Source organism: Pestalotiopsis fici, assembly GCF_000516985.1.
Source record: "Pestalotiopsis fici W106-1 unplaced genomic scaffold PFICI_Scf_3, whole genome shotgun sequence".
NCBI classification, from domain to species: domain Eukaryota; kingdom Fungi; phylum Ascomycota; class Sordariomycetes; order Amphisphaeriales; family Sporocadaceae; genus Pestalotiopsis; species Pestalotiopsis fici.
The window spans coordinates 4,492,503-4,518,733 of NW_006917093.1; the positions used below are offsets into that span (position 1 = coordinate 4,492,503).

The 26,231-nt window shown below is 49.2% G+C and overlaps 10 protein-coding genes across 10 annotated transcripts; 6 read left to right on the plus strand and 4 right to left on the minus strand.

Moving 5' to 3' along the window:
* Positions 1–583: 583 nt before the first annotated feature.
* PFICI_05504 (uncharacterized protein) lies at positions 584–2,219 on the minus strand (the record flags this gene model as incomplete). The annotated part of the gene is made up of 6 exons (XM_007834085.1): positions 584–1,061; positions 1,125–1,441; positions 1,503–1,570; positions 1,628–1,852; positions 1,905–2,019; positions 2,082–2,219. 6 exons carry the CDS (start codon positions 2,217–2,219, stop codon positions 584–586), a joined length of 1,341 nt encoding a protein of 446 aa, XP_007832276.1.
* Positions 2,220–4,385: 2,166 nt separating this feature from the next.
* PFICI_05505 (uncharacterized protein) lies at positions 4,386–5,962 on the plus strand (the record flags this gene model as incomplete). Its single annotated transcript, XM_007834086.1, has 3 exons — positions 4,386–4,690; positions 4,755–4,893; positions 5,084–5,962. 3 exons carry the CDS (start codon positions 4,386–4,388, stop codon positions 5,960–5,962), a joined length of 1,323 nt encoding a protein of 440 aa, XP_007832277.1.
* Positions 5,963–6,180: 218 nt separating this feature from the next.
* On the minus strand, positions 6,181–7,278 carry PFICI_05506 (uncharacterized protein; the record flags this gene model as incomplete). The annotated part of the gene is made up of 1 exon (XM_007834087.1): positions 6,181–7,278. The coding sequence occupies one exon, from the start codon at positions 7,276–7,278 to the stop codon at positions 6,181–6,183; it is 1,098 nt and encodes a 365-aa protein (XP_007832278.1).
* A 1,206-nt stretch (positions 7,279–8,484) lies between these two features.
* PFICI_05507 (uncharacterized protein) lies at positions 8,485–9,771 on the plus strand (the record flags this gene model as incomplete). The annotated part of the gene is made up of 2 exons (XM_007834088.1): positions 8,485–8,659; positions 8,723–9,771. 2 exons carry the CDS (start codon positions 8,485–8,487, stop codon positions 9,769–9,771), a joined length of 1,224 nt encoding a protein of 407 aa, XP_007832279.1.
* A 2,423-nt stretch (positions 9,772–12,194) lies between these two features.
* On the plus strand, positions 12,195–13,694 carry PFICI_05508 (uncharacterized protein; the record flags this gene model as incomplete). The annotated part of the gene is made up of 2 exons (XM_007834089.1): positions 12,195–12,635; positions 12,690–13,694. The coding sequence occupies 2 exons, from the start codon at positions 12,195–12,197 to the stop codon at positions 13,692–13,694; spliced, it is 1,446 nt and encodes a 481-aa protein (XP_007832280.1).
* Positions 13,695–15,140: 1,446 nt separating this feature from the next.
* PFICI_05509 (uncharacterized protein) lies at positions 15,141–15,965 on the plus strand (the record flags this gene model as incomplete). Its single annotated transcript, XM_007834090.1, has 1 exon — positions 15,141–15,965. The coding sequence occupies one exon, from the start codon at positions 15,141–15,143 to the stop codon at positions 15,963–15,965; it is 825 nt and encodes a 274-aa protein (XP_007832281.1).
* Positions 15,966–17,506: 1,541 nt separating this feature from the next.
* PFICI_05510 (uncharacterized protein) lies at positions 17,507–19,300 on the minus strand (the record flags this gene model as incomplete). The annotated part of the gene is made up of 1 exon (XM_007834091.1): positions 17,507–19,300. One exon carries the CDS (start codon positions 19,298–19,300, stop codon positions 17,507–17,509), a length of 1,794 nt encoding a protein of 597 aa, XP_007832282.1.
* A 1,138-nt stretch (positions 19,301–20,438) lies between these two features.
* On the plus strand, positions 20,439–21,018 carry PFICI_05511 (uncharacterized protein; the record flags this gene model as incomplete). Its single annotated transcript, XM_007834092.1, has 2 exons — positions 20,439–20,742; positions 20,858–21,018. The coding sequence occupies 2 exons, from the start codon at positions 20,439–20,441 to the stop codon at positions 21,016–21,018; spliced, it is 465 nt and encodes a 154-aa protein (XP_007832283.1).
* Positions 21,019–21,855: 837 nt separating this feature from the next.
* Positions 21,856–22,780, minus strand: PFICI_05512 (uncharacterized protein; the record flags this gene model as incomplete). Its single annotated transcript, XM_007834093.1, has 2 exons — positions 21,856–22,601; positions 22,663–22,780. The coding sequence occupies 2 exons, from the start codon at positions 22,778–22,780 to the stop codon at positions 21,856–21,858; spliced, it is 864 nt and encodes a 287-aa protein (XP_007832284.1).
* Positions 22,781–24,408: 1,628 nt separating this feature from the next.
* On the plus strand, positions 24,409–26,019 carry PFICI_05513 (uncharacterized protein; the record flags this gene model as incomplete). Its single annotated transcript, XM_007834094.1, has 5 exons — positions 24,409–24,672; positions 24,760–25,261; positions 25,326–25,507; positions 25,559–25,669; positions 25,720–26,019. The coding sequence occupies 5 exons, from the start codon at positions 24,409–24,411 to the stop codon at positions 26,017–26,019; spliced, it is 1,359 nt and encodes a 452-aa protein (XP_007832285.1).
* Between the last annotated feature and the right edge of the window lie 212 nt (positions 26,020–26,231).

Consider the following 26,231-nt stretch of genomic DNA (forward strand, 5'->3'; position numbering starts at 1 on the left):
GATTACATGCATATCATAGCATCACGTCAATATAGATTACTCATCTCGGTTGTTCTAAAAAAGTCCTTCCGTTTCGTCGTCGTCGTCGTCGTCGTCGCCGTCGAAAAGGTCCCCTAGTTCTTGGCGTGCCTTTTCTCCGAAGGGATCATTAAGCTCCACGTGCATTTTATTCTTTCCTTCTTCTGCGGAAGACAGTCACCCGCCAAACCCTGGACAGCAGCATCCGGGCAAGCCGTTGGAACCAAGTCCGTTTTGAGCAATGGTTTGTAGTTTTTTAATATCGCTAACGAAACCTTGTTACGTATGTGAAGGCTAGCCGCCCCCAAATAGAACTTTGACAATGTACGGAAAAAGATGTCGCAATTCAAACACTTTCATGGACTTTGATAGACGTAGTAGAGAAGCGGCGGTGCAAGAATACAGAATATAGCAGATTTATCGAAATTCAATTCGCTCAATTATGATTTCGCTGTTTCTATCGCTTTATGCTTTTTTTGCTTGATGTGATACGCAAATAAATACCAGTTTATACAGGAGTGGCTTGCTCTGGTTGCGCAACCCTCCAAAAGCAATTCTTTTGTTTCTATACCATGGAGTTCCCAAATTGGCGTGTAGAATAATTGTACGTCCCCTTGGACTTGTCGACCAGCTCGAGCTCCGACTCGCTGCCCACAGAGTTGGTGTCGTTGTCGTGGTGTGTTCGCTTCACCGAGATGATGGTAGTCTTTGTGATAGCGGGACCTCCTCCCTTGGTGCCATTAAATGTGTCGAGCGCCATTGAGGCGTTGTTGCTGGATCTCGACCGGATATAATCGGTACCGCGCTTCTTGAGGCGTCTGAATAGGCCGGCCATTCCCGGCATGCAGGCGCAAATGACGCCGACGTCGAGCTCCACAAGCGACCAGGCGGCGAGTTTGGCAAAGTCCATTGTTGAGTTTGTGCTCTCCGTCCACCCAATCAAGGCTCTCAGGCGGATCATACTGCAGATGGTGACAAACAGGCCGACCAGGAACGTAAGAATGATACCCGCCTTCTTCTTCAGGGTCAAATCGAGCTTCATGCTAATCAAATTGGTCAGCATTTAACAGGTCTTCTCGAAAAAAACGTATGCATTCCGCGCTTACAGTTGTGGGATGGGGATGAAGAAAATGATGAGATCGAGAACAATGTTGAGCGCCGCGCAAGTGTAGGTTTGAGCATTCATGTTGATACATGTGCCCGTCTTCTGATTATCCCAACGCTCCCAGGTGAAGGCGAATGGCATGCAATATGTGAGCAGGGTGACAACAAAGGCAACGCAGAATAGTGCCATGATGCCCATGAGAACGTAAATGTGCTTTCGGAACTGGCGATCGGGGAAAATGCGAAGGTATAACAAAAGGATCGAAACTTTTGTAATGGTCGACTCGATGACGTAGGCAAATTCGGCAACGTAGAAGAGCTGTCGGATCAATGAGCACAAGTCTATATGAAAGCAATGTGTTTGCAGCCAGTGGACTTACAATCAAAACAATGTTAATGTGCGTATCGTCAAGAGTCCACATATCTTTGCCGAGGCCAAAGACAACCACTGGTACAAGTCAGTATCTGCACAGAGAAAAGGGCATCGTTTTGAGATCCAACATACTCAACTCGGCTCCAACAGTAACTCCCGTAAGCACTACCCAAGAAAGCACAATGGCCCAGTCGTCCCAGCCGAGGGACATTCCGCCAAAGAACGCGGTGCGGGCGAGCAAGCGCCCTGAAAGGAAGAAGGTAGCGAAGGCCCATAGTGTCCAAGCGATGGCTCTAATCGAAGCTTGAGTGTTCCGCTCTACGGTACCGCATGTTGTAGTGATGAGCTTCTCAGCGGCTGGTTTATCATGAGTTACTGGTTCGGGACACTAAGGTGCACATTGACTGACATAGGTACTCATGTGTGGTACATGCTGAGTTCAAGCAAGTCGTGACATCGGAGGTGATGAACTCTTCGACGGTACTGCAATTCCGCGTGGATGCGTGCGTAGAGAAGCACGTATACTGGAGTAGTCTTGTCAGTATTGGTGACTCTGCAGAACGTCATTCCCTTCAAGACAACGCACCGCACACGATGGGAGTTCATCCTCAAGACTCGTAAGGACTGTAAGCAAGCTGCCTGAGCGTGGTTGAACCTCTGCGGCCACGAGTACGACTGCCAGAGCCAGAACCCATAGCCATAAACTTCGAACTAGGGAAGCCATTTCCTCGACTGGTATGATCGACTCAAGAACTCAAAACAAGCATGATCTGGGGTGATATGATGATCCAGCAGGTATAAGTCGGACGGAGAGAGTAAATCGGATCACGAAATCTGGAGAGCAGTGACAGATCCGTTAATGATCAATCTCGAACAGCTGTGCGGGTTTGGGAGGGGGGGCACCATTGCGGGCTTATGGTACCGAATGCACGGCAGATGCGGCAGATGTAAACCACGATGGAATCCGACCCTGGGGATGCCGTGGGCAGAATTTCTTTAGACTGGCGTCGTCCACAATCTATGCTCCGCATATTCGAGAACAACCTTGTCTCTAATATAGAACCCTGGTTGATTGTCAAAAACAGTCCCGAAAACATCGTAGCTCAGGGTCGGATTCGACGACCTAACCGTGCCTGGCCCTAGGCGCCCGGATTCTGGACGGCTCTACCCTGGATCGAGGCGAACTGCTTACCAAGGAATGCAAGTTCAGAACGTGGTCCATGAGACTACGGTCCATTTTGGGTAACCAAATACGTCCGCGTCTTGGGAAATGCAACGGTGCTCCATCCAGTCGGGACAGGCAGGTTAGGATCCCTAGTGCAGTAGACCGTCGGACCATTCCTTTTAGAACGCTCTGCATATGAAAAGGGACCATCACCGGTACGCCGCCTTATTCACTGCAAATATGTCCGGACAACGGGCTGATAGTCTATCCAGGAAGGGTAGGGCATGGTCTCCAAGTTTTGCAGATGGAATATTGCCTAATTTTGTCTCTAGTCTTGTCGTCTCGGCATGATACACACTCTTGATAAGAACTTGGGATTCGAAAACAATTGATGTCTCTGCCTCGTATGAAGTCGGCAAAGGCCACGCGGGCTCCACTACATTTACGCGATATCCGCCATCCATGTTCTGATCATGGCGACGATCTCTGATCAGGTACAACACTGCCAGACAGTGAAAAGCCAGGAAGTCAGAGGGCCAGAGGGCCAGAGGGCCAGAGGGCCACCAGGGAGGGAGTCGTCAGACAGAGTGGGCAGGATGTGCAGGAGGGTGGCTCCATAGGCAGGCCTGAGGAGAAGCTTTGAAAACCTCAAATTGATCAAATTGATACCGCAGAAATAGGTTGGCACTATCGGTGGCGGTCCCAAATCTGTGCTGACGGACCGACCTCCGCGGGAAGAACAATGGATCCATTATCGTGATCAAGTCGGGGCCGCGCAGCACGAGTCATAGCTTCTACTCTAAGATCTCATCCGCGGGCCATTTAGGTTGTTTTACTGCCAACTTCAACATGCTGCTAACAGATTCGGTGCCTGTTTTTAGCAATGATTCTTCAAAAAAGTTCAAGATCCAGATCCGTCTGCGGCTAGGTGCGGCTGGTGGAATTGAATCCAGGCTCTCGGATCCTGATTAGGAGAGGGAGCAATCTTGTGTCTGCCAATTCTTTTCTCCTGAATTATTGATTTTGCTTGTATCGCAAGAAATCAGCACGATGTTGTTTGCATGTGCGGAACCATCCGTATTCCATAGTGTACAGAAGTACTTGTCCCCTGCAATTGCATCCCCTGTCGTGATGGTGTTTTCCGATGGGCTGCGGCCGAAATCTTTCGCGTCCGAATTCCACTACGCCAAGTACAAGGGTTATGCAGTGTGCGAATAGCACGACGATGGGATATTAGTGAGCCACATTTATAAGTGGAGAGTGTATCTCTAGAATCATACCAACAGTAGCTTGCCCCTTGCACATGCAACTAGTAGTCTAGCCTCCATGTTCTAGCCTGAACCTGAGACTGGCTATCGTGGTCTGCGGATAGGAAATTGCCAGGGCATCGTCAGTCAACTTCTATCATGAGCTCGAGAATAGGCTGGACCGTTAGCTGTCTGCGGCTTTTGTCCGGCTTAGCTTTTCACTTGATATCAGGGGCTCCATCAAAGAGGCGTTTATTCCCTGGGACCATGTGTCTCGATGCCAGGGCCTATACGTGTCGAACCACAATCGGTTTTTTTTCTTCCCTCGGTTTAAGCATCTGTCAGGGATTGGTGTCGACAGACAAGTGAAAAGGAGAAAGGCACTCCCGTCGCTCTTATTGATAGTCAGCCACGAGGCAGCATCTTCTAGTTTGTCTTGTTCACGCATATTTTTCACATACCAGACATAACCATTCAAATGGCTGCTGAAAAGCCCGAGAACTTTCGCGCCATCATCGTGGGAGGTGGCCCTGTCGCCTTGACAGCGGCGCATGCCCTCTCCCAGGCCGGCATCGACTATATCATCCTAGAGCGGCGCAAGGCTCTTGACACTGACTCTGGCGCCTCAGTGGCCATTTGGCCGCACAATGTGCGCCTCTTGGACCAGCTAGGTCTGTATGAAGAGGCAGAGCAGACCTACATGCCTGTGCTAAACAAGTGGAACTTGAGACGGGACGGCACCGTACTGTCGAAAAGTAACATGTTTGAGGCCATTGGTATTAAGTAAGGAGAAAAGCACCCCTGGAAAGCTCGCTTAAAACCATGCTGACGTAGGTGCGCGCAACAGTCACGGCCATCCTTGGATGTGTTTCCACCGCGCCAAGTTGATCAACATGCTATACCAGAGACTTCCAGACCCATCAAAAGTCTTGCTGGACAAGGAGGTTGTCTCAATCGAGAATACAGCCAATGGTGTCACAGTGACAGTAAGTTAAACTTTTTGGAGTCTTGCGCGAGTTCCGCCATTCCTCATGACAGTTCACCAGTGGGGCCTGTCATACGGTACCCCTTCTGATCCTGCAGAACATGACTCTTTGATGCATGGATGTCATTCTCTCATCATGGGGTGCCCGGTGTGTCTTCATGATGACAATTCGCTAATATGAATACTCGTAGTGTGCCGACAAGACCACACACTCGGCCTCGATCATCATTGGCGCCGATGGTGTGCACAGTAGTGTCCGCAGACTGGTCAATGAGGCTTCAGGCAAGACCGAGGACCCTTTCATGTCCTCTTATCGTGGCCTTTATGGCTATGCAAAGCGGTCGCCAGAGCTTGAGCCCGCCACTCTTTATGAGACGCACAGTGCCAATCTGACCATCCAGCTCATTGTTGCTGAACAACAACAGCACTTCCTGGTGTACGAGCGTCTCCCGAAGCCGACTCGTGAAAGAACTCGGTACACCGAGGAAGATGCCAATGCCCTTGCCAAGAAGTACGCAGACGTGCGCTTTCCCACGGGCAAAGATGGCGAGTTCGTGACCTGGGGTGACATCTGGGCTCAGAAGCAATGGTCAGTGCTGGCCAACCTCGAAGAAGGCATCGTCAAGAATTGGCACGACGGTCGTGCCGTGCTGGTTGGAGACGCTGTCCACAAGATGACGCCCAACACCGGATTCGGCATGAACAGTGGCCTCCAGGGCGTGGCGCAGCTCGTAAACAGACTGCGTGCCCAGCTCAAGCAGACACCAGACCCAGATGTGGCTACGCTCAGCCGCGTCTTCGGCGAGTATCAGGCCGCTCGGTTGTCTAACTCAAAGGAGGCCGTGGAAGTGTCAGGCTTATACACAAGACTTGTTGCATGGAACAATCCCGTGTGGAGATTTACCGACCAGTACCTGCTTCCGTATGTCAAGGGTGACAATACCTCTCTCAACGTCCTCATGTCGCCAATCGTGCAAAAAGGTGTTCCCCTGGACTTTTTGGAGGAGAAGCGTTTCAAGCGTGGTACATATGCCTACCATACTGGACCCGTCACTGCAAGTGCCGCGTAAGCTTTATGCGAACAAGGAATTAAAAAAAAAGGGAACGAAATATGAAAACGGATCGTACCGGACGAACAAAAGACACACTTGATCCAATATGCCTTTAATAGCTTGCTTTTGTTGATAGTTCATTATACCAAGAACCGCGTTGACCTTCTCCAATTTGACTTTTTTTTTTTTTGGGAATGAGCATTTGAAGTGTATAGAGAGTATTGAGAGATGCATTTTCAATCTGTGGATACATCTGGCTTTGGGAGCTTGAAATCAACAAGACGGCCGAATGCTCTGATACTCCAGTCTTGATGGCCTTGGTTGAGGCTATGATATAGCGATTTTGCGTACTCGCTGCCTGCGTCCAGCCATCCGAGCTCAGCCGTGCGCCAAGTGAGCCAGCCAATGGCGTTGATTCCTTCTGGAGCTCTGAGTAGTCCAATAGCGATACCGATGACATGATCATCGTCCGTTGTATGCCGTGTGTCGCTCCAGTATAATGTGGTGGCCCCACAGACTCTACAAAACGTCCTTCGAGATCCCGGCGATGAAATGTACGACTTCATCGTTCCGTGCATCAAGTCTGGACCAATCCTTGGCTCAATCAGCTTCAATGGCACATATGCCCAGGCAGATAGAACGGTTGAAGTTATTAGGCGGCAGTCGTTGCAAGCATCCGTCATGGCTTTCCACTTTGTGGGGTCCTCGGGCGAGACATAGCCTCGCATGTATGCATCTTCGAGTACTTCTTGAGTTGGCCTCTGTATGGTAAAAGAGATGCCGCCGCAGTCGCATTGAGCTCGCAGTCGCTCTTTGCCATTGCTACCTACTTCGGATTTGTAAGCTTGAGAATTGTGCGTATCTTGTACGGGATTCATGATATCTAGAGGCCGATCGGCGATACTGGGTAACCATTCGTGGAGGCCGCCTGGAGCAGAAGCGGTGAAACAATGCTTGTCAATTCTGAATACGCTCTCGTCATACGGAAAGAGTACGATTGAAAGGTACCAGACGTCTTCATGTTCATCACGGCCACCTAAATGACATCCGCATGTGGAGCAAAAGTAGTGATAATACTTGCTGCCTTGGGGACGATATTGAGTAGCGCAAAGGGCCAAGCTAGACGGTTCGAAGAACTTGAGGCTGCTGCCTTTGGGGAGCGTTGCATGAGTGATGGAGATGGCACCATGGATGTACCGACAACGGCTGCAGTGGCAGATGTAGGCACTCAGAGGCAGGATCTCGCGAGGAAGGCTGACGCCATAATCAAGAGAGCCACAATAGCACCTTGCCCTTGATAGAACCGTTGATGGCGCTTGTTCGGTGGGAGGCATTGTTGCGATACAGCAGTGAGTGTGAAGAGGAGAAGTTTGGACGGTTTGACAAGATAGGACACGACTCCAGGTCAACGTCAGCATGTCAATCATTGCTTTTTCTTTCTTCATTCCCTTGTCTGTTGCTTGGTTAATTGGCAAGCTGATGCGGGGTCAATTGGATCTACTATGTACGCCTGCCTTGCAGGCAGCAAGGGTCAGTAGGAAGAAAATGCCAAATGAAGAAGGCACGCTAAGGAAATAACCAATAGGATTAATCTGGCAAGTTTCAAGGCAAGACAAGTTGCATAACAAGTGGTGCACAGCGAGTCGAGGGAACTTCATTCGGGTCAATTGTATACACAAGACTCAGTAGAGTAGCTCCCAGAACCCTATTGACCATAGACAACTCATTGCGGTTTGTGATTACCTATTGCTTAACATTGACAATGACATTTGGATACGTGTTTGTAGTTATCATTGTCCCATGTATGCAAATTACCAGATAATGAATGCACGAACTTTGGAATACCTCGTGAAGTATTTCAATCAAACACAAGTCCGCGAATCACCGAGTGCATTGTCAGGTAAGGGCTGCCATGAATAATAGTGCAAGCAAACTTTGGCTAATTCACAGCCAAGGCGAGGTTGATATGGTGTTGGGCGGTGATTCGCAATATTTGCAAAAGAAAATATTGCTATTCAGTTTCATGGTATGCGCATTGAACATGACTCATGTAATGTCTTGCGGCGAATCGCAACATTTGCAATAGAAAAAAACGTTATTCAGCTACCATTCTCTTTGCATTCTTGTCACAAGAGACCAATTATCCAAGTATTAAATAACATGATCTGCCTGATCGGACTGGACCTGGTCTCGGACCTCAAGCTCAACCTCACTCACCATTTTTCGCACTTTCTGCCCAATGGGCAAACGCCTAGGTCAAGCAAACAGCTCCATTGACAAGCTCGAATCATTTGTCTTCTTGACTGCAACTTCCCGTCTCCCTCCTCGAGTTTGCTGCACACTAGGTTTATCATCAATTTAAAGACCTGGTGGAGACAAAAGACCTGTCGTGTTTGTCTTTGGTTTTGTGAGCAAGCTCTACAATCACAACCACTTTTTACGCTTCTATTCCATTTCATCCTCTTAACCGTTTGGCGTTGTCTTCAGTGTCTCAACGAAACAAGCGACAAACAACAAACACCACTAGCCGCGCTTATAAAATGGCACAAGGTGACCCGTCTATTTCTAACGGCACATGTTACTGGGGCCAAGGCAATAAGACCAGCCATGCGTTCATCCCTTGCGGTAATGCATACCGCGAGGACATTATCTTGTCGTGTTGTGGCATCGGCGACTTCTGTTATAATGAAGGAGGACTCTGCTTCAATCAAGAACGTATGCAACTGACTACCCTCCGACTCACCTAGACATGGCTATTTTGCTGACAATCTGCGATAGGGAACGAATATTATGCTTCCGGCTGCACAGATCCCGATTATGAAAATGTCTCGATTTGTCCCTACAAAGGCGCGTACTCGAATCAGCAATGGGTGGGGCTCGTTCGCTGTGAGACCAGTGATGACGACAAGAACGAATTTTGGGCAGGCTGCCCTGAGCCGGATGATGATCATCTCACTACCTTTACCAAAGGGTGCAAATGCGAAAAGCCGATTAATCCACCACTTGTGGTATATTCTGCGAAGTCGACTCCAACCGCATCTCTACCCGCCCACCGCGGGGGTAGAATTATCTCTTTGCCAGGATCGTCGCCGACAACTGATTCAGTTGTACCGATTCTCAGCACTACCTCACCAACCATTACGCCTGCAGGTAATTCTTCTACAAGCCCTACAGATTCGGCGACTGCAGCGCCTTTGATACCTACGACCTCGGCGAATAAGGATCCCTTGTCGACAAGAGAGATCATAGGCATGTCTGCTGGCCTAGGGGTATTCGCAATCATGGTGCTTGCGGCTATATCGTTCTTGATTCTCCGCTATAAACGCAGGAAAGAACAGGACGAGGAGCTTATAGCGAGCACGCAAAGTCCTAATCGGCCAGAGAACATGGATCCGACTGGAACCGCCCTTCCTCCAGTCTCGGCGATGGACTCACAGTCTCTGGCATTTAATCGACCTTATATTCGCGAGCAACAACGGGAAGCGTTCGCAACAGAGGATGCTCACAATACCAGAGCCTTCGTGTCACCAGTGTCTCCCGTCTCACCTGTATCCCCTGCATCGCACCCCCATTCCATTAAATCATTGGTGAATTCGGCCTCACAACAATTTGAGGCATATAACCCAGATCGTCATGGCAATTACTCGGATTATTCTTCAAGCCGATATAGCACGGACAGCGTGCAACCTTCGCACCGAGACTTCCAGTATTGGTCACCAATCGCTACCAGCCCGCAGCATATTAGCATTGCATGCAGCCCAGAGACCGCTGGGCGTGAACGGCTCAACCAGAGAGCCATGACTTCGATCGCGGAGCTAGAGGGGTGATACTGCGACGACATTCTTGCCAGACCCGAGGATATGACCATGGGTCATCATTTAGAGCCTTGAGGGAAGGGGTTTCTTTGCACGAGCTGCAATGATAGTTGGATTGCAAATTTTCATAGAAAGACCTCGGCATACAGGAGTTGAACACATATAATAAGTATGCGCGGGCGATTGTATTTTGAATTGACGCCCATCGCTACTTGGCCAAGACTTCTGAAAATAATGACAGCATGAATAATATAATTGACTGATACATAGGCAGAGTTTCTGTAGTATGAAAACTTTATTCTTGATTGAACTTACAAGGAGGTCTCTTGGTTTTGCAGACGAGATTAAGACAATCATACATATCAGATTTCGCAATGGCAGACGCAAAAGGTACCTTGCCCGCCGCATCTCGAGATCTATGATGATAGGGAAAGATTGGTTGTGTTGAGATTCTTTGCTGACTACAGGTAGGAGTGACTTTAATGAATTGTCCAAGTGCGCGTGGTTGACAAGCATGTCTCAAGTCTGTAGTCTTCCAAGATTTGCCAATTGGCAATGGCCTGGATAGATCTCTCAGTCATACCTGGAAATTTGAATCTCATTGTCATTTCATAAATGTTATTGCCCGAATACCAATTTGCTTCGTGGCTGGTCAAGTATAAAGACCAAGTTATCTCGTAGAGTACGCCAACATAATAGTTGTGTATCCGTAGTATAACTGCACAACTCGGTGGATCTCACCTTGTGGATAACCTCGGAAGAGTTTAATTGATTGCACGTGATCTCGTGTTAGTATGGTCCAAGCGTCATGCGTGTCGCCGATGCGCTAAATTCGCAATTTTTGAAATTATTTATTTTCCTCTCTCTCTGGCCTGGGCATGTATGTACCTGGTAGCGCCCGTCCCGCCCCAAGTGGTGCCAGCATCGAAATCCAACTGAACCAAACTTGACTCGAATGCACGAGTCGTGGGAAGAGACCAGGGTCCCAAAAAATTGCGTAATGGTCAGTAACAGCGATAATTGTTGGGCAACAAGAGCAAAAGAAGACGAGAAACAATGCAATGCATCCTCGATGCATGAAAGTTGAAGCGCGTATTAATGAACACATATTACTCGCCTATTAAATGGATATGGCGAAGCGATAGGCAACCAAGGAAGCGTCTCAGCAGCAAGAGGCGCATGTACAACGCCAACCACAATAATCGCCTTTTCACTTGATCGTTTTGTGTTTTTCTTGTCTGGAACCCAGGTCTAGGTCTGGCAGGAATTGGCGCTTTTATGGTTCATAGAATGTTCCATAGAAGATGGCGCCAAGAGCAAAGAGATGCGAATCATCCAATCCAATGTATGAAATTTTGGATCGACCGCGCCTCGAGCATTGTAACAAAGCCCCGTTGATGATGATGACGGTGGCGGCTGGACAAGAGGTGAGAAATCAAGGCGTCAGCCAGAGGGCATGTCTGCCGGGTAAGCAGCCTCAATTGTTCCTCGTGGTCATCCGCCGTCTGTGGGAGGAGTGAGTCGCGACTTTTCATGGCTTGAACAACGGAACGCGTTTGGGTGGCGCCGTCGCGCGCAGGCATCAGTAATGATATTAAATGGCAGCCTTTTGGGTTCATTTTTAGAGTGAGCGAAAGGGCCTGTAGTGTGGTAGTTGTAGTGTAATCAAGGCACCCTGGTCAAGACGTTCCCGCCCAACTACCAGACTATTAAGCACCTACCGCTCTCTACCAAGGTACCTATTTGTACCTACCAACCACTGGGATTCATCCGTTGCTATTCCCTAGAAGAAGAAGCAGCATCCTGCATCTCATCATTCCTTTTCTACCTTTTGACTGCTTTGCCCATACCTACATTTGTAGATCCCTTTTCAAGTGCGTGCATACCTATATTGTCTTCTTCAGTTGCTTTTTCCTCCTTCTCCTTCTCCTACTTTCCAATGTCTCGGTGCTGCACGTGTTAATTGCAGCAATTGGACGGTCCTTGACTCGACTAGCTTTGGCCACCGACGCGTGTTGGGCGTGTCTCGCTACAAAGAGGAAAAGCCGCATCTGGCAGTGGAAGCCGAGCACTTTTTCTGTAACAGTCACTGCCACTCGTGCGGGACCTGCCGAAGTGAAAGAAGATCAAGACGAAGCAGATACGAGACTCTTCGTCTCTGGCGTGCATCGAGTTTGATCTGCTTTTTCTTCTTTCCTCCTTCTCAATCGCAGCCAAAGGACAGAGTTTGGTGTGGTCACGCCAGCCCACTATCAATCAAACCCGCCCGCCATTACTTGCTTACTTGCTGGCTGTACATTCGCGGCCCGCAGCGACGCCGACGCGACGGCTTCCTTGTTCGGGCTCTGGCATCCCACCTTTAATTGCCATAACGTGACCACCCCTCCAACAACTCGTTCGCTGAACCTTCCAGCGACGGGGATTACTCTTTCAACATGTCGCTCGGGGATGTGAGGGGCATTCAGGATCCTCTGCTCCGGACCGATGCCATTCGCGAAACTTTTGCTCGCAACAACACAGCCCAGCAGCAGCTCAATGACTCCAGTAATGACGAGTCCCAGGAAACGACCGCAACCCACGATAGCGACCGCGACCGCGTCTTCACCCCACCAGAGAGCGATAGCGGCGCAAGTAGTGGTCCGGTGCATGCCAATGGAAATGGATCAAGTCAGGAATCACAGTTATTTCAGTTGTCAGAACTAGCTGCTGCCCAGGAAAAGATGACCGAGGCCGCTCAGTCAAGAAAGAGGACGGCGGATGGTGCGGTCAAATATACCAGAGACAGTATGAGTACTTCTCCTGTTCGCGCGTCTGGGCACTCTAGGAATACGAGCACAGTGAGCGCGACTTCCACAACCGGGAGTCGCATTGGCGAGGTATGTCATTGATTCGCACAACTGGATATGGCAACAGGTCTAACGAGGCTTTAGCTCTCGGCTGAACTCAAAGCGAAATTGTCATATGCCATGATGAAGGTCAACCATGGCTGGCAAAGCAATTCTATCGACGAAGTAGAGTCACTTGCGTCGCAAGCTGCTTCGCCGATTTCTAGCACATCGACTATACATGGGCGGCCTGGCGCAAACCCAAGCCCCAGGTTATCATTGACAGCAATGCGCCAAGGAACACAGAGCGCAGGTATCAGTCCAGTTGGCTTGCAAGCATCGCAAGGACGTGCCAACGAGGCATTCTGGCGTGACACGAACGTCGCACCTCAGAACCACTCTGTTTCGCCGCCAGCTTCACAAGCCTCTATGCTGGCTCCTCCAGCCGCTATTCAACCAGGACGGTCCGGTCATCTCAACCCGCGTCGCAACTCAAATGCGCGACACACTCCGGCTTACCTTTCCCACCAAGCCTCGCCTCGCAGCCCGGCTCAGCCAAGTCCCCTTCAAAGTACCCCTGGTACAGCTACCTTGAGGACACCGCAAGTCGATCAAATGGTCTTTTCTCCACACCAGAACGTCCGCGAGCAGGAAGCGCTGGAAACCCTCCTGTTCATGAGCAGTCCGGGCAACTCGGCGAATATGAAACATGCGTTACCGTCTTCGGCGCAACAAGGACCCAACAATATTCAGGCACATCGGACAGCTCTTCCTACATCTAGATTAGCACCGAATAGCCAACCACGAAAGACCCTGCCAACAATACGGCACCATGCCCACGGCTCGATTGGAAAGCGTGTAGGTTTTGAGAAATCGCCGGGTAGGGTCAGCGAAATGGACGTGGATGACCACTATGCATCGCCTCGGGGAACACCACGGCGGAAGACGTTTAGCGGATCTCGACCATCATTATCCGTACCTGCTGGACTGAACGCACCATCCAGGCCGCGACCACAGCTACAAGATGCCGATATTGAACGAATGCTCGATCGGGTGGCTGCAGATGATAGTTCGGACTCGGAAAGCGAGATCTCTCTACCAGCAGGCTGAGAATCAGGGCGTCTCAGGTTTTCTTGGGCTGCGAGCCTTTGAGGCCAGTATGCCTTCTGTCCTCTCATGTATGGAGACGATTCAACTATACAACGACACACCTGCCTCGGCATGTTCCTTGTTTCAGGGGCCTACCCAATGCAATGATGATATTCCCGGAATTTATAGCAGCATATTCTTTCAATTTTTTGAGGTCACCTCAAGCATTGAAATCTCGACATTTTCATATTAGCCGGAGCGTGTGATTTGGCATACCTACTTACGATTATGATGCATTGACATTTATCATTCACGGTTTGGGAATCGCACAATATGCGATGTGGCGTTTGGCGCACAGTTTTGGTGCAGTTCATGAAATGATGAGGGATGGCCATGAAGGAGATTGGTGGGCTGTATATATATAAAGACCCGAAACCTCGGGATTTTTGAAAAGCCATCCCTTGCTTTCAATCACAATGGAATGTCTCACATCGATCAAACACATTCCCGTTCTTGTTGTATATTTGTTTGTCCTTGAAGGCGCATTCATCCATTCATGTGACTATATGTATATCTATCAAGTGAAGCCACGGCAACGTCTATATGGCTTTGTATACAACCAGTATTTGGGAACATTGCTAGAGACGTCAGGTGTTGGTTGGTTTGTCTACTAAAACTTTAGTTGCACTGGGATTATGCTTGCAATATTGTTTGTTTGCTTTGTTATCGCGACATAGTATACAGTAGTCAATATTTTGGAATCGGAAGACGGCATTGCCCTCTCCCCACTCGTTCACAAAGCTATCCAGACTATTCGACATCGGCCAATTAGTGCTCTCACTGGTGTAGCGACCTCGGCATGCCGCGGATTGCACTCCAATAATGGCCGGGTTTAAATGTCGGCCACGGCACAGCCCCATCCATTGAAAATCCGCCACAGCCATTGAATAATAAGCCATTGTTCAAAGGGGCCCCCGAGGCCCCGGCTCTAGGACATTCCGCACTCGGGCCACTCCAAGCCATTTTCTATTGCTGAGCAAGCTGATTCCTTAAAGGACGACGACATGTGCCGTCAAACTATGCTCAGCCTCTCCGCCCAGCTGCGTAAGCGCTGCTGCGGCAATCAGAATTATTCTATGCATACGCGTATTCGAATTCTAAGACTCGGTAAATGCGACTAAAATCCGAGGTAAGTTTGGGTCTATAAGAGGTTGCGTTGGTCTCCTTCAGCGACCGCTGCTGCTTTTGTTCTTGTGATGCACTTGCAATAAACTCCCCATCAGTCACTTGATAGTACAATCTAGTGACCACCACACACATCATTACAACACTAGCCAACCAGCTCCAAAAGGGAACGAAAAGTCCTTTATTCCCATTGCTTCTCTTTCGGATTATCTGCTCTTCAAAGGCAGCAGAAATAAATTTTACCTTTTATTCTTACACCCGCCAAACAAAACAGAAACCACAATGTCAGCAGCGGATTACTATGGTACTTCTGGGTCTGGCGGCAGCCAGTCGCCCTATCCGTCGCAGCCGCAGTACGGACAACCACAATTTGGAGGACAGCAGCAACCACAATACGCATCGTCGCCTTACCCTTCACAACCAAGTTACGCATCTCCTGCGCCGCAGTCGTCGCAATATCTGGCGCCGTACCCTTCGCAACCACAGTACGCGCGTCCCGGCTCCGCTCACTCGGACTATCCACCCGCATACGACGGCTCTCGGCCGACCAGCGCACAGTCGGGCTCACCGTACCCACCGGCGCGACCACACTCGGCAGATCCGTCTTCGTACGGACAATATCCTCAGCAGCATCAGCAGCAGCAGCAAAGCTACAGGGACCCCACCGACCCGAGCAACGCGCAGGACGGCGAAAAGGGACTCGGCTCCACGCTGATTGGCGGTGGCTCGGGCGCCTTTCTAGGCAACAAGCTGGGCAAGGGAAAACTGGGCACCATTCTGGGCGGCGCGGCCGGCGCCGTGGCTGCCAATGTCATTTCCCACAAGCTCCACGGCAAACACGGGCACCACGGCGGTGGTGACCCGTACGGCGGCCATCACGGCGGCCATCACTCGTCGGGCGGGCTGCTGGGCAGCGTGGGTAGTCTAATCGGCGGCGGTAGCAGCCACCACGGCAGCGGACACTCGAGCCCGTACGGCCCTCCGCCCTCGCATCATGGCGGTCACCATGGACACCATGGCCATCATGGCCATCATGGAGGTCATCACGGAGGCCATCACGGGGGTCACCATGGTGGTCATCACGGAGGACACCACGGTGGATGGTAGACACCCTGAAGACTAGGATTTCATCATGAATAACGCATTGATTTCGGGGCGTACGGGACGTTTCATGGTTTGCTGTATTGTGTCTGCTTATTTCCCATCTATAACGGGATAGCAGGATCACGAGAGGGGCTCTGTTGGATAATAGAGCATAGATACCAGATAGTTTACTATCACTTATCATAACATGAGTACATGTACATATTTCATCCAAACGTGTTACTTGCCGCATGAATTGTGTTTGAGAAAATAATAGAAGGACACCAGCATCCTTGAAGACCACGCAGCACCATGAATGTGGACGGCAAAAGCATGCATCATGTTATGCACAACTAGACCTGCAACGCTTACACTTTATTGCCATGCCAGAGCCAAAAGAAATGACGGCCATGCAATAGACATTACCCTCGACCACGACCGACTCGAGACCTAAAAATGAGTCGCCCCTCCTGCCACGTCATGAGAATGCATGCATGTTATACTACATGTACATGATGCATGTGACTAAACGGTTTTCCATCAAGTGATGAGAGCTTCGAGATTCCATTAGGTAGCACTAGCAGAGGGGTTTCCAAACTAGAGATTTGTTGGCAAACAGACAAAGTTTCGAGCTTTGTGTCCCACCTTCCAGCTCTTGTAATCCACCTTGCCACAGCAGAGGCTTTGCAAAATATAATAGGCCTACTTGAATTATACAGATGCAGAATCCATTACCAGTGGTGGCTGCCAAAAGAGCAACCCATTATCTGGATAATCAAGTGTCGCGGCAGGTCCGTGCACCAGAGCCAGCTTCCCGGGCTGCCAGGATGTCATGAATGGTCCGTGAGCTCCCAGCACCCAGCTCCCCGGGCCTGCTATTGCTGTCTATACTCTGTGCATCACCAGTATACTAAAAAAAATAACAAGAACAATTACCAAATGGCAAAATGAATCGCCAAAAAATTGTGGTATATTTCATGTTGCGACACCTGAGTGATTCGAACACTCGCTCCCGAGGGAACTGCCTTTGGTTATTCTTGTAGGAATAGCAGGGCAGCGCGTTAACCACTCCGCCAAAGTGCCTGAGCAATTATTGCTTGATTGGTTGTTGAAAGAGGGGAGCTTAATCTAGTATATGACACATAAATTTGCGGGACATTCCTAGCTTCAGGTGAGACAGTTGTGGGGTAAGAAGTGGGAAAGATGCCCCTCCACTACGAGCAGGTATGTGGGAACCACTCATGCTTGTTCTCCATTATTAGGGAAAGTTGGTGACTACTTTGGCATGTTTGTTGATTGCACGACTTTGATTCTACAACTTGAATAGAGTTCACTTCCATGCTTAGGATATAAGTACCTCCTGTTGTTTCTTCTTGTGTATCGACATTTGCAGAATCATGTTGCTCCCTCAGTCTGGATCTAGCGTTTATCAGCAATATGACTCAGCTTGATCGGAAACCTTGGAAATAGTCAAAAAATTTAGATATTGGTCTTTCTAGAAGTCTAAGGAATCATTATATCATAACATCAAGCTAGTCGTACTTGAGCAAGTCTATAATTCCACTCTAAATGCACTTTCCAAGAATACCTTCCCATGGCTTCAAAGGCACCATGGCCGTCTGTGGCTTGCCGATGCGACCCTTGGTATAATTGCTGGCAGCCCAAAAGTCGACCTTGAGATCTTCAGGAAAGTACCACTCAACCTGCTTGCCCGAATAGTTGAGCACAACCAGCCATTTCTCGCCCTGAACGCTCGTCCGCGTGTAGGCAAAGACCTGGGGGTGCTCGTGGCTCAACTCTTGGAAATCTCCATAGACAAAGACGTCGGCGTGCTCCTTGCGGTCCTTGAGACCGCGCTGCCAAAACTGCCAAACGCTCAGGTTGTCGTCGTCGCTGGCCTTTGTCTGCGCTGCCGCGTTGATGGTCGGGTAGTCGTCCATGACGCGCATCCAGGGCTTGACGTCGGCATCGCAAAAGCCGGCATTGGCCGAGGCGTCCCACTGCATCGGCGTCCGCGCGTGGTCTCTTGCCTTCATGTGAATGACCGTCTTGCCGTGGTTGAGCTGCTCTTCGTCGTCGGCGTACAGTTCCTTCATCTTCTTCCAGTAGTTGATCGTCTCAATGTCCTTGTATTCCTCAACGTCCCAGTCCTTGGGAATGTTGCGCATACCAATCTCCTCGCCTTGATAGACAAACAGGGTACCGCCCAGGGTCGTTTGCATGAGGGCAATCAGCTTTGCGCCTAGGTGACGATACTCGTCGCTATCGTCGGCGTAGCGCGATACCGAGCGGGGGTTGTCGTGGTTCTCGATAAAGACAGAGTCCCATCCGTCCAGCTCAATCATGACTCTTTGCCACCTCGAGATGATTGATTTGAACTCCTTGACATCCCACGGCTTCAAGGCCATGCGTACGTTGGGCTTGTCAATGTCCACAACGTCAAAGATGAAAATCATGCGCAGTTCTCCTGCCTTGGCACCGACGGTGCGCAACACCTCCTTTTCGTCGCTTACGCCTGGCATCTCTCCCACTGTAATGGTGTCATACTTGCTGAGGACCTCTCGGTGCATCTCTTGCAGGTAGTCGTGCAGTTTGGGTCCGTTGACGTAGTATTTCCAAGCTGGCTGATACTTGTGTCCCTTGCTCAGCACGACCTCGGCATCAGGGTATCCGGGGACCTTGGAGATCAGGTTAATGACATCCATGCGGAAACCAGCGGCGCCCCTCTTGAGCCAAAAGTGCATCACGTCCCACACTGCGGCGCGGACCTCTGGATTCTCCCAGTTCAGATCGGGCTGCTCGGGCGTGAAAAGACTGAGGTAATACTCTCCCGTGACCTCGTCGTACGTCCAGGCAGAGTTGGCCTCGCCGAGGATCTGGGCCCAGTTGTTGGGCGGCTCGGGCTTGCCGTCGGCGCCGACGCTCTTGGGCTTGCGCCAAATGTACCAGTCACGCTTGGGGTTTTCCTTGCTGCTGCGCGACTCGAGGAACCAGGCGTGCTCGTTGGACGTGTGGTTGACCACGAGGTCCATCATCAACTTCATGTCGCGCTTCTTGAGCTCGGCAATCAACACGTCCACGTCCTCGAGCGTGCCGTAGCAGGGGTCAATCATCTTGTAGTCGGCAATGTCGTATCCCATGTCGGCTTGAGGAGACTTGAAGATGGGACTGGACCAGACGACATTGACGCCCAGATCTTTGAGATAGTCCAGCCGCGAGGTGATGCCCTTGACGCTGCCCCATCCTGACTTGTTGCCCGGGTGCGACTGGAATGAAGAAGGGTATATTTGGTAGACGACGGCCTCTTTCCACCATTGTGGACTTGAGAAGGATGAGTTCTTGTAAGCCTCGGTCGCCATATTGCCTTGACTCAATTGGGGTATTCAAAGACTCGGGGTTTTTTGAGCAGTGTAGTGGAAAGAATACGCGTCTGCTAGCTATAGAAATTGCGTGATCAGAATTTATACACAATTAATCTCTCTCACATTGACTGGCCATGTGCATTGTCGATTCTCCGAGAATATCACCGTACGCACTCGGAACCCCACCAAGGCATCTATGATGGGCGATCGCTGGGAGCGGTTAGAGGCAAGCAAAGACAACCCCACTCCAATTCTGGGGGTTTAGGACTTGGTGACCCAGCAATGACGATAGTTGGTGCATTATAGTGGGGGACATGACCCCTTTGGGCCTATTCCATGCAATTGTATAGTGCAACTCGTCCATCTCGGACCGAGGTGTGGTCAAGAATCATGACTTGGCCTTGCCAGTTGTACACTGACCTGTTCTGCATCGATCTGCGCAAACACCTCATTGCTTTACGCGAATAATGATCGTCTCAATCTTGGCAATCCCATATGCATTTCGAGTCAGTGCAGCAGACCACGCGTGTCACCTTTAAAGAATGGCTCTCAACTCAAATGTTTGAGTCTCAAATTCATTGTTATGGTATGAACTTCGATGCACGATGCATGCTTTTTGTGGATTATGCCGTGTTTTTGCAATTTTCACCCGGCAACCATTGGCATATGAATGAAAATGTGGACTGAAAATAATGACAACCAATATCTTAAAAAAAAATATCATGAACGATTTATGACAGGTTTATTCAATTATGATTCTTTGTCTTGTTGCAATATGCAATATGGGCCATAAATGAAAACACCAAAAATTTAGTTGGTGATGTTCATTTGGGTAGGGCCACGAGGCATCCTTACTTAGTGGGGGATCAAAATTTTCTCGCCAAATTAGCCGTTTGTCTTTTCCTCGTCAAAAAGCACAGCGACTCTAGTCACATTCAGAGTGAAAGAGAAAAATTTTCTCGTTTTCAAGAAATCACCAGCACCCTCGTTTTCTCGTGTTTCTCTACACCAGACAGTCACTTCACCACATACTTGCGGTCAGTCAAGAACGATAAGAATACTCAAAGTATTGCTCAACCATCGCTGTTCATCTTCAATTCGCATTTCCTGCACCAATGCAAACAATTTCGATACAATGGCTGTCCTGCGCATTCGTTTGGTCCTCATCATCCTCCTGATGTTGGTTACCGGCATCCTCGCCGACTTCACCATCATGGCCGCCGACCTCTACTTCAGGGGCATTGACGGTAACTACAAGATCAACACGCGCTACATCTTTGTTGAGGGCGACGGCCATCTCAATTGCAACAATCTCTGGTCGATTCCAGCTTGGTTCGAATCCATCGACGTCAGTGGCGACAAGCAAGGCGTTCGTTACAAGGGCATCAGACCGCTCGACCCCGAGCTGATTGAATTCAACACCGACTTTGGTCACTACAGTGCGATGATCTCCGTTTTCCCGGTGCCCATTTCCCTCTACTCACTCTTGCTCCCTTTTCTCTCGATTTCCCTTTTTCTTCTCTTTACATATTTTGATACTAATATCGTTTCTAGCCATGTACAAGGACCGCGACTACCACCTCGCGGCCCTTGACGACGAGGACAGCGGCCACTGCAGAGTCGTCAACTCGTTTACAAGAAACTGCCACTACGAGGGCAACAGACTAGTCGTTAAATCAATCGTTCGCTGCACCACAGACACCGTCCGCCTCTAGGTGGCACCAGAATCTTCAACATCCAGCTCAAATCGCCACGATGAAGATGTGGAGAGAATATCTTACTAGAATCCATGCCGGGGTCAGATTGCAAGAAGATCAGATTGAAAGATCCGAGCGCAGAAAGTGTCCGAAACAACGAAGGGAGAAAAGAGGACACGAGAACGGTCCGTCACAGTGTACGATCAGATTAGAGATTTGTTTCGAAGAGTCATGATGTCAGGAGGTGTCGGAATTGGTGGCGCATGATCCTTAAGTTATGGAAGAATTGTTCTTTTGTTGATAGGGTAATGTGATAGAGTAGTAGTACGCAGAGCACCGCAGATCACGTTAGGATCAATTGGAAGGTAATACATCATCTTGGTCCATGCTACTACTCATCATGATGTGCACCACACGTGTACCATCATAGTGACCTTGTCTTTTTCTGTGATCACGTTTCTCATAGAGCTTGGAAAATATGTTCCAAAAGCTCCCAAACGACCCGACAACGACGGAAAGGCAAATAACCATTTGCCTGAACAGTTCTATGATATTCCTCGCCCGTCGTCATTCACGTCTTCGTGCTGTAAGTGGTAGCGGTGTCAATGTTGCAGTAATCAGTTGCTTCCCCAAAGGCTGATGACAAGTAATCCGTCTACATCACCATACGACAGGCCCTACGAGAATGCAGCACAGAGGCATGGTTCGTTTTGTAATCTTAGTTGTTCCGAGAAACTCGTTCAAAGTTAAGCATGGTTTGAATAAGGTAGATAAGGCTGGGAATATATCTACTACCAAAACGCTTACCCATCACCATAATATACCACTCCAGCATGGCAATATACTGTATCATGTCTAGCTAGGAAGTTGCTCAGGCTCATAAAAAGGAAGCTCAGTCTTGCCATATGCCTTATCTAGTTTCCTGGGAGGGTCCTCTCCCAGAAGCTCGGTAACCACGGCATTCGGATCTCTAGGCTCGTCGCCTGGCAACTCATGCCTCATGCCAGCGTCGAGCTCCTCAGGAGGCGGTAACGGTATGCTGTCTGAGTGCAGTTGCGGTTTATCCGTTAATTCATCCGGGGACATCTTCTTCCTGGCGTTGCGACGACGACGATACACGAGAAAGACTACCAAGACTAAAATTGCAACACCTAATACTGACCCAAGGATCGGACCGGCCAACCATGCTTTGCTCTCAGAGTCTGGAGTCGTGGTTATCGTCGGTTCTGCCGATGGTATGAGATTGCTGTTGGTGGGAGAAGCTGTGCTGGTTGAGCGAGTTGATGTCGATGGGGTTGTGGTCGATGTAGTACCAGATGATGAATCACTGGAGCTCAGTGATATGGAAAGAGCAGTCGTTATAGTTGTAACGGGCGTTGACGTCTCCCCGACGGCTGTATATATTGTGGCAGTGACTTCTTGTGCAGTCGCGCTGCACTCATATATGTATCTCGAAAAAGGCGATGCCAATATTTCGCCGGCTTCGGTTGTATTGTCGGAGACGGAGACAAGACAAGAGGCGCATGATTCGTATGATGACTGAAAAGTTCCGCATGAACCAGTCACGTTGCCGAGAGTAGAGAGCTCCGTTTCTGCAGAGCCTAGAATGATGTCAACCAATAGTTTCGGAAATGAAAAGACGAGTAGTGGAATCCAACTCACTACAAATGGTTTCGCAGCTGCTGGGAAAGGACGAAGAGTCGTCGCCGGTACAGCCTGGGCATTGTCTGATACGATGTCCGGGACTGGAACGCCGTCTCAGGAACTTGAAAAAGGTCATGGTTTGGACCGAGCACAGTGGGACAGCGAAATAGAATGCATGCGAGAGAGATCTTAAAGGAATGGCGCGCAGTTGGCGGTAGCAAGGCTGTCGGGAAGCAGGTACCTGGGTAATAATCCAGTCATTTAAGCTGCAAGCACAATGTTGTGTACCCCAAGATCCAAACGCGCAAAAAATAATTCATTGGTTGGGGTCTGTCTTAATTGTGTACAGCCTCAAGATCGGCCAAAACCGTTACCCAACCTTATGAGCATTTGGCCAGGATGTTTGAGCCGTTAGTGGTCGATGACCTGCAAAGACATGCGTGCCGGGGTCGTCCGTTCCGAACCTAGAATTTCACTGGTCGGTTCTGTATATCCAATCTTGACGTGCAGTTTTGGTGCGTGGTAACGAACCAATAGGACATGGGACTTCTCCATGCTCGGCGGCAGTGTCTCTAATCGATACTCACAGTTACATTAACGCCACTGCTGAATACGACCCAAAATTTCCACAGTACAGCCTAGTAGTCGGAATAGCTTGTTGAATTCATGCTTAAATCTAAGGGAAGACTGGAATGAGGCTACGTAAGGCTGCAACTCAGGTATTGGGACTTGTTATAGGTGCTTTGTGATGCCGTAGTATGATTCTTGCACAGCCAGACATTCTGAACCAGGAGAGAATGCTTGTTACATTCACATCAAATACATATAGTCTTTCAACAATGCGCTATCTTTTATGTAAGAATATACAGATAATGTACTGAAAAAAAAGAACAATCCAAGAAGAAAGAGAACGAAGTAGAACATGTCAACCACATCAACTAATAACGCTTTCAATTCCAAATCGCATCAATAACCTTTATATTTGCCCCTCGGCGTGACGCTTACTTGGAATTATTCTCCAGCCGTCCCGTAAACCACCCCGTAAACACCTTTTGGTACGTGGCTAGCGGCGTAAACGCGCGTGAAGCTGTAATTGCCGCACTGCCGCGACTCGCCGTATTGTTTGCCCTCGACTACGAACGGCGCGTAGTATACAGAGCTCCAAAGCGACATTTATTGCAAAAAAAAAAGTCGAGCTTTTATTCTAATTGATATCTTTCAATACTACTCCAACATTTTTGAAGAGAATAAACGATAATCTTTATTTGTAAGGTGGTAGGTACATGGAAGGCAATTGCGGGGCATGTCCCTAAGCATCACTACAGTTGGTCGAACCAATACAATACAATACAATCTTTCATATTTCTCAATTATATATCAATATTTGTGCACATAAATTTATCTTTTGTCTTTGCGAATCTTGAAGTTTTTTAATAATATTTGTCCAAATCATTAATGAGTGGCATGTGTGGGATCAATAGCGATGCCAGCAGAGAAGATGCGGATCTGGTTCAGAACATGCATGGATAATGCAATGCTACCAAAAACACCTATAAGACTGCCGATCGGCTGCAGATTCGCAGCCATACAGCCAATGAGATACCCCAGGATCCTTACCGCGATTGTCAATCACCATGCGAACTTCGTGTAAACTGCTGATAAAGATATCGCCGGTGCACTCATCGATTTCTTTTCTCACTTTTGGACCGAAATTCTTTCATCATTTCCTAGAGTGTGACCTCAAACCAACATGATACAGAAATCATGGCCAAAAGCATACATCAACGTTTCCGTCTAAACAGCCCCTGGACGCAGAATTTCATCAGCGGCATTGGCGTCGGCTGCTCCGCTGGTCTATATGTTGCTCTAAACTTGCTTGGCGCAGGTGGAGGTCGTCCAGACTCCGCACAGGTTGTCCAAGTCGTCAATGCCACTCTGTGCTCTGTCTGGTTCTTGTCGTCCTCTTTCGGAGGCTCGATACTGAACAAGCTGGGTCCGGGAATTACCATGTGTATTGGTGTGCAAACAGTAAGTGACCACGGCGCATTTTTATGGTCTGCTACAAATTGCCAGGATCAATGCAAAAGAAACGCCAGCTAACACCGAATCTTGCAGTATGCTGTCTATGTTGGATCGCTGTGGTACTACGATGAAACAGGCAAAAGAGACTATCCTTTCGTGTCGGGGCCCATCATTGGCATCGGCGCCGGGTGTGTTTTCATTACGGCCGGTTATGTCGCCACTGCATATCCAGAAGAGAGCGAAAAGGGCGCCTACGCCACCATGCTCATGAACATGCAGGCTCTTGGCTCTGTGATTGGGGGCATCATACCCGTAATCATTAATCGCGACTCTGACACGACCGCTGGGGTGCCCCGTTCCGTTTACATTACCTTTATTGTCATTATGGTCATTGGTGGACTCTTGTGTCTATCGCTGCAGCGTCCTCACAAGCTCAAGAGGGATGATGGTTCTGTTGTGGCTGTCAACCCCCCGAGAGGTGCTTGGGAGGAGTTCAAGGACAACCTGTCCGTGTTCAAGGACCCAAAGCTACTCATGATGTTACCGGCTTTCTTTCCGTCAGAGTGCTTTTTGGTCTACAGCGGGGCCGTAAACGGTGAGTTGAGAGTTGATTGTCGGATATTCGGAGTGAGACATGTACTAAGGGCAAAATCTCGCAGCGTATTTGAACAACTTGAGAGTTCGCTCGCTGTTGAGCTTCATTGCTGTCGTTCTACAAATTCCTGCTGGCTACGGTCTGCAATGGATTCTGGACCACAAGACTTGGGGCAGAAAGAAGCGCGGGTTGATTGGCCTCACGGTCGTGTCTGTCCCAATAATTGCCGCCTGGGTATGGGAAATGGTATGCAGACTAATCAACTACGATATTTCACCTGCTAAAACATGTGATCAGATTCGTGTTCGCGACTTCAATCGAGCAGAATCACCAACGACACCCACGGACTGGACAGAACCTAGATTTGGCGCAATCTTTATTCTATTCATGCTAACGTGGATCTCATGCGTGAGTCACCAGAGCCCCTTTTGTGATGCGTGAATTTAACATCTGTCCAGCAACTCTGGCACAACATTGTGTATTACTGGCTTGGTGCTTTGACCAACAATCCAAGAACGCTCACCCACTACGTCGGCGTGTTTCGCGGCGTGCTCGGTGCCGGAGAAGCATTATGCTTTGGGCTCGACTCTATCCAAATCCCATTCCTTGCCGAGGCTGGAGGCGTACTTTTGTTTTACACCATTGGCATATCCGTCTTCTATTACCTGGGGTTCTATCATATGGCTGAGACAAATTATAATAAAGATGAAGAGGGAGCTGTCATTCCAAATCATGTCTTATTAGAGAGAGAGTTTTAGACGACGAGCTCAACCTCCTACATCACGGGCTCAAGTTTCACTATGAAGATGATGTTTCTATGTAAATGATCCGCCCATGTGTTGACTGGCACAATGCTGGCATATACAACTTCGCAAGTGTTGAAACGAATCCTTATCATTTTGAAGCACCTGCCCTTTCCCTCACCCAAAGAACAAAAAAAGAAAAAGGTGGTTGTGGTTGGGGGAGAGAA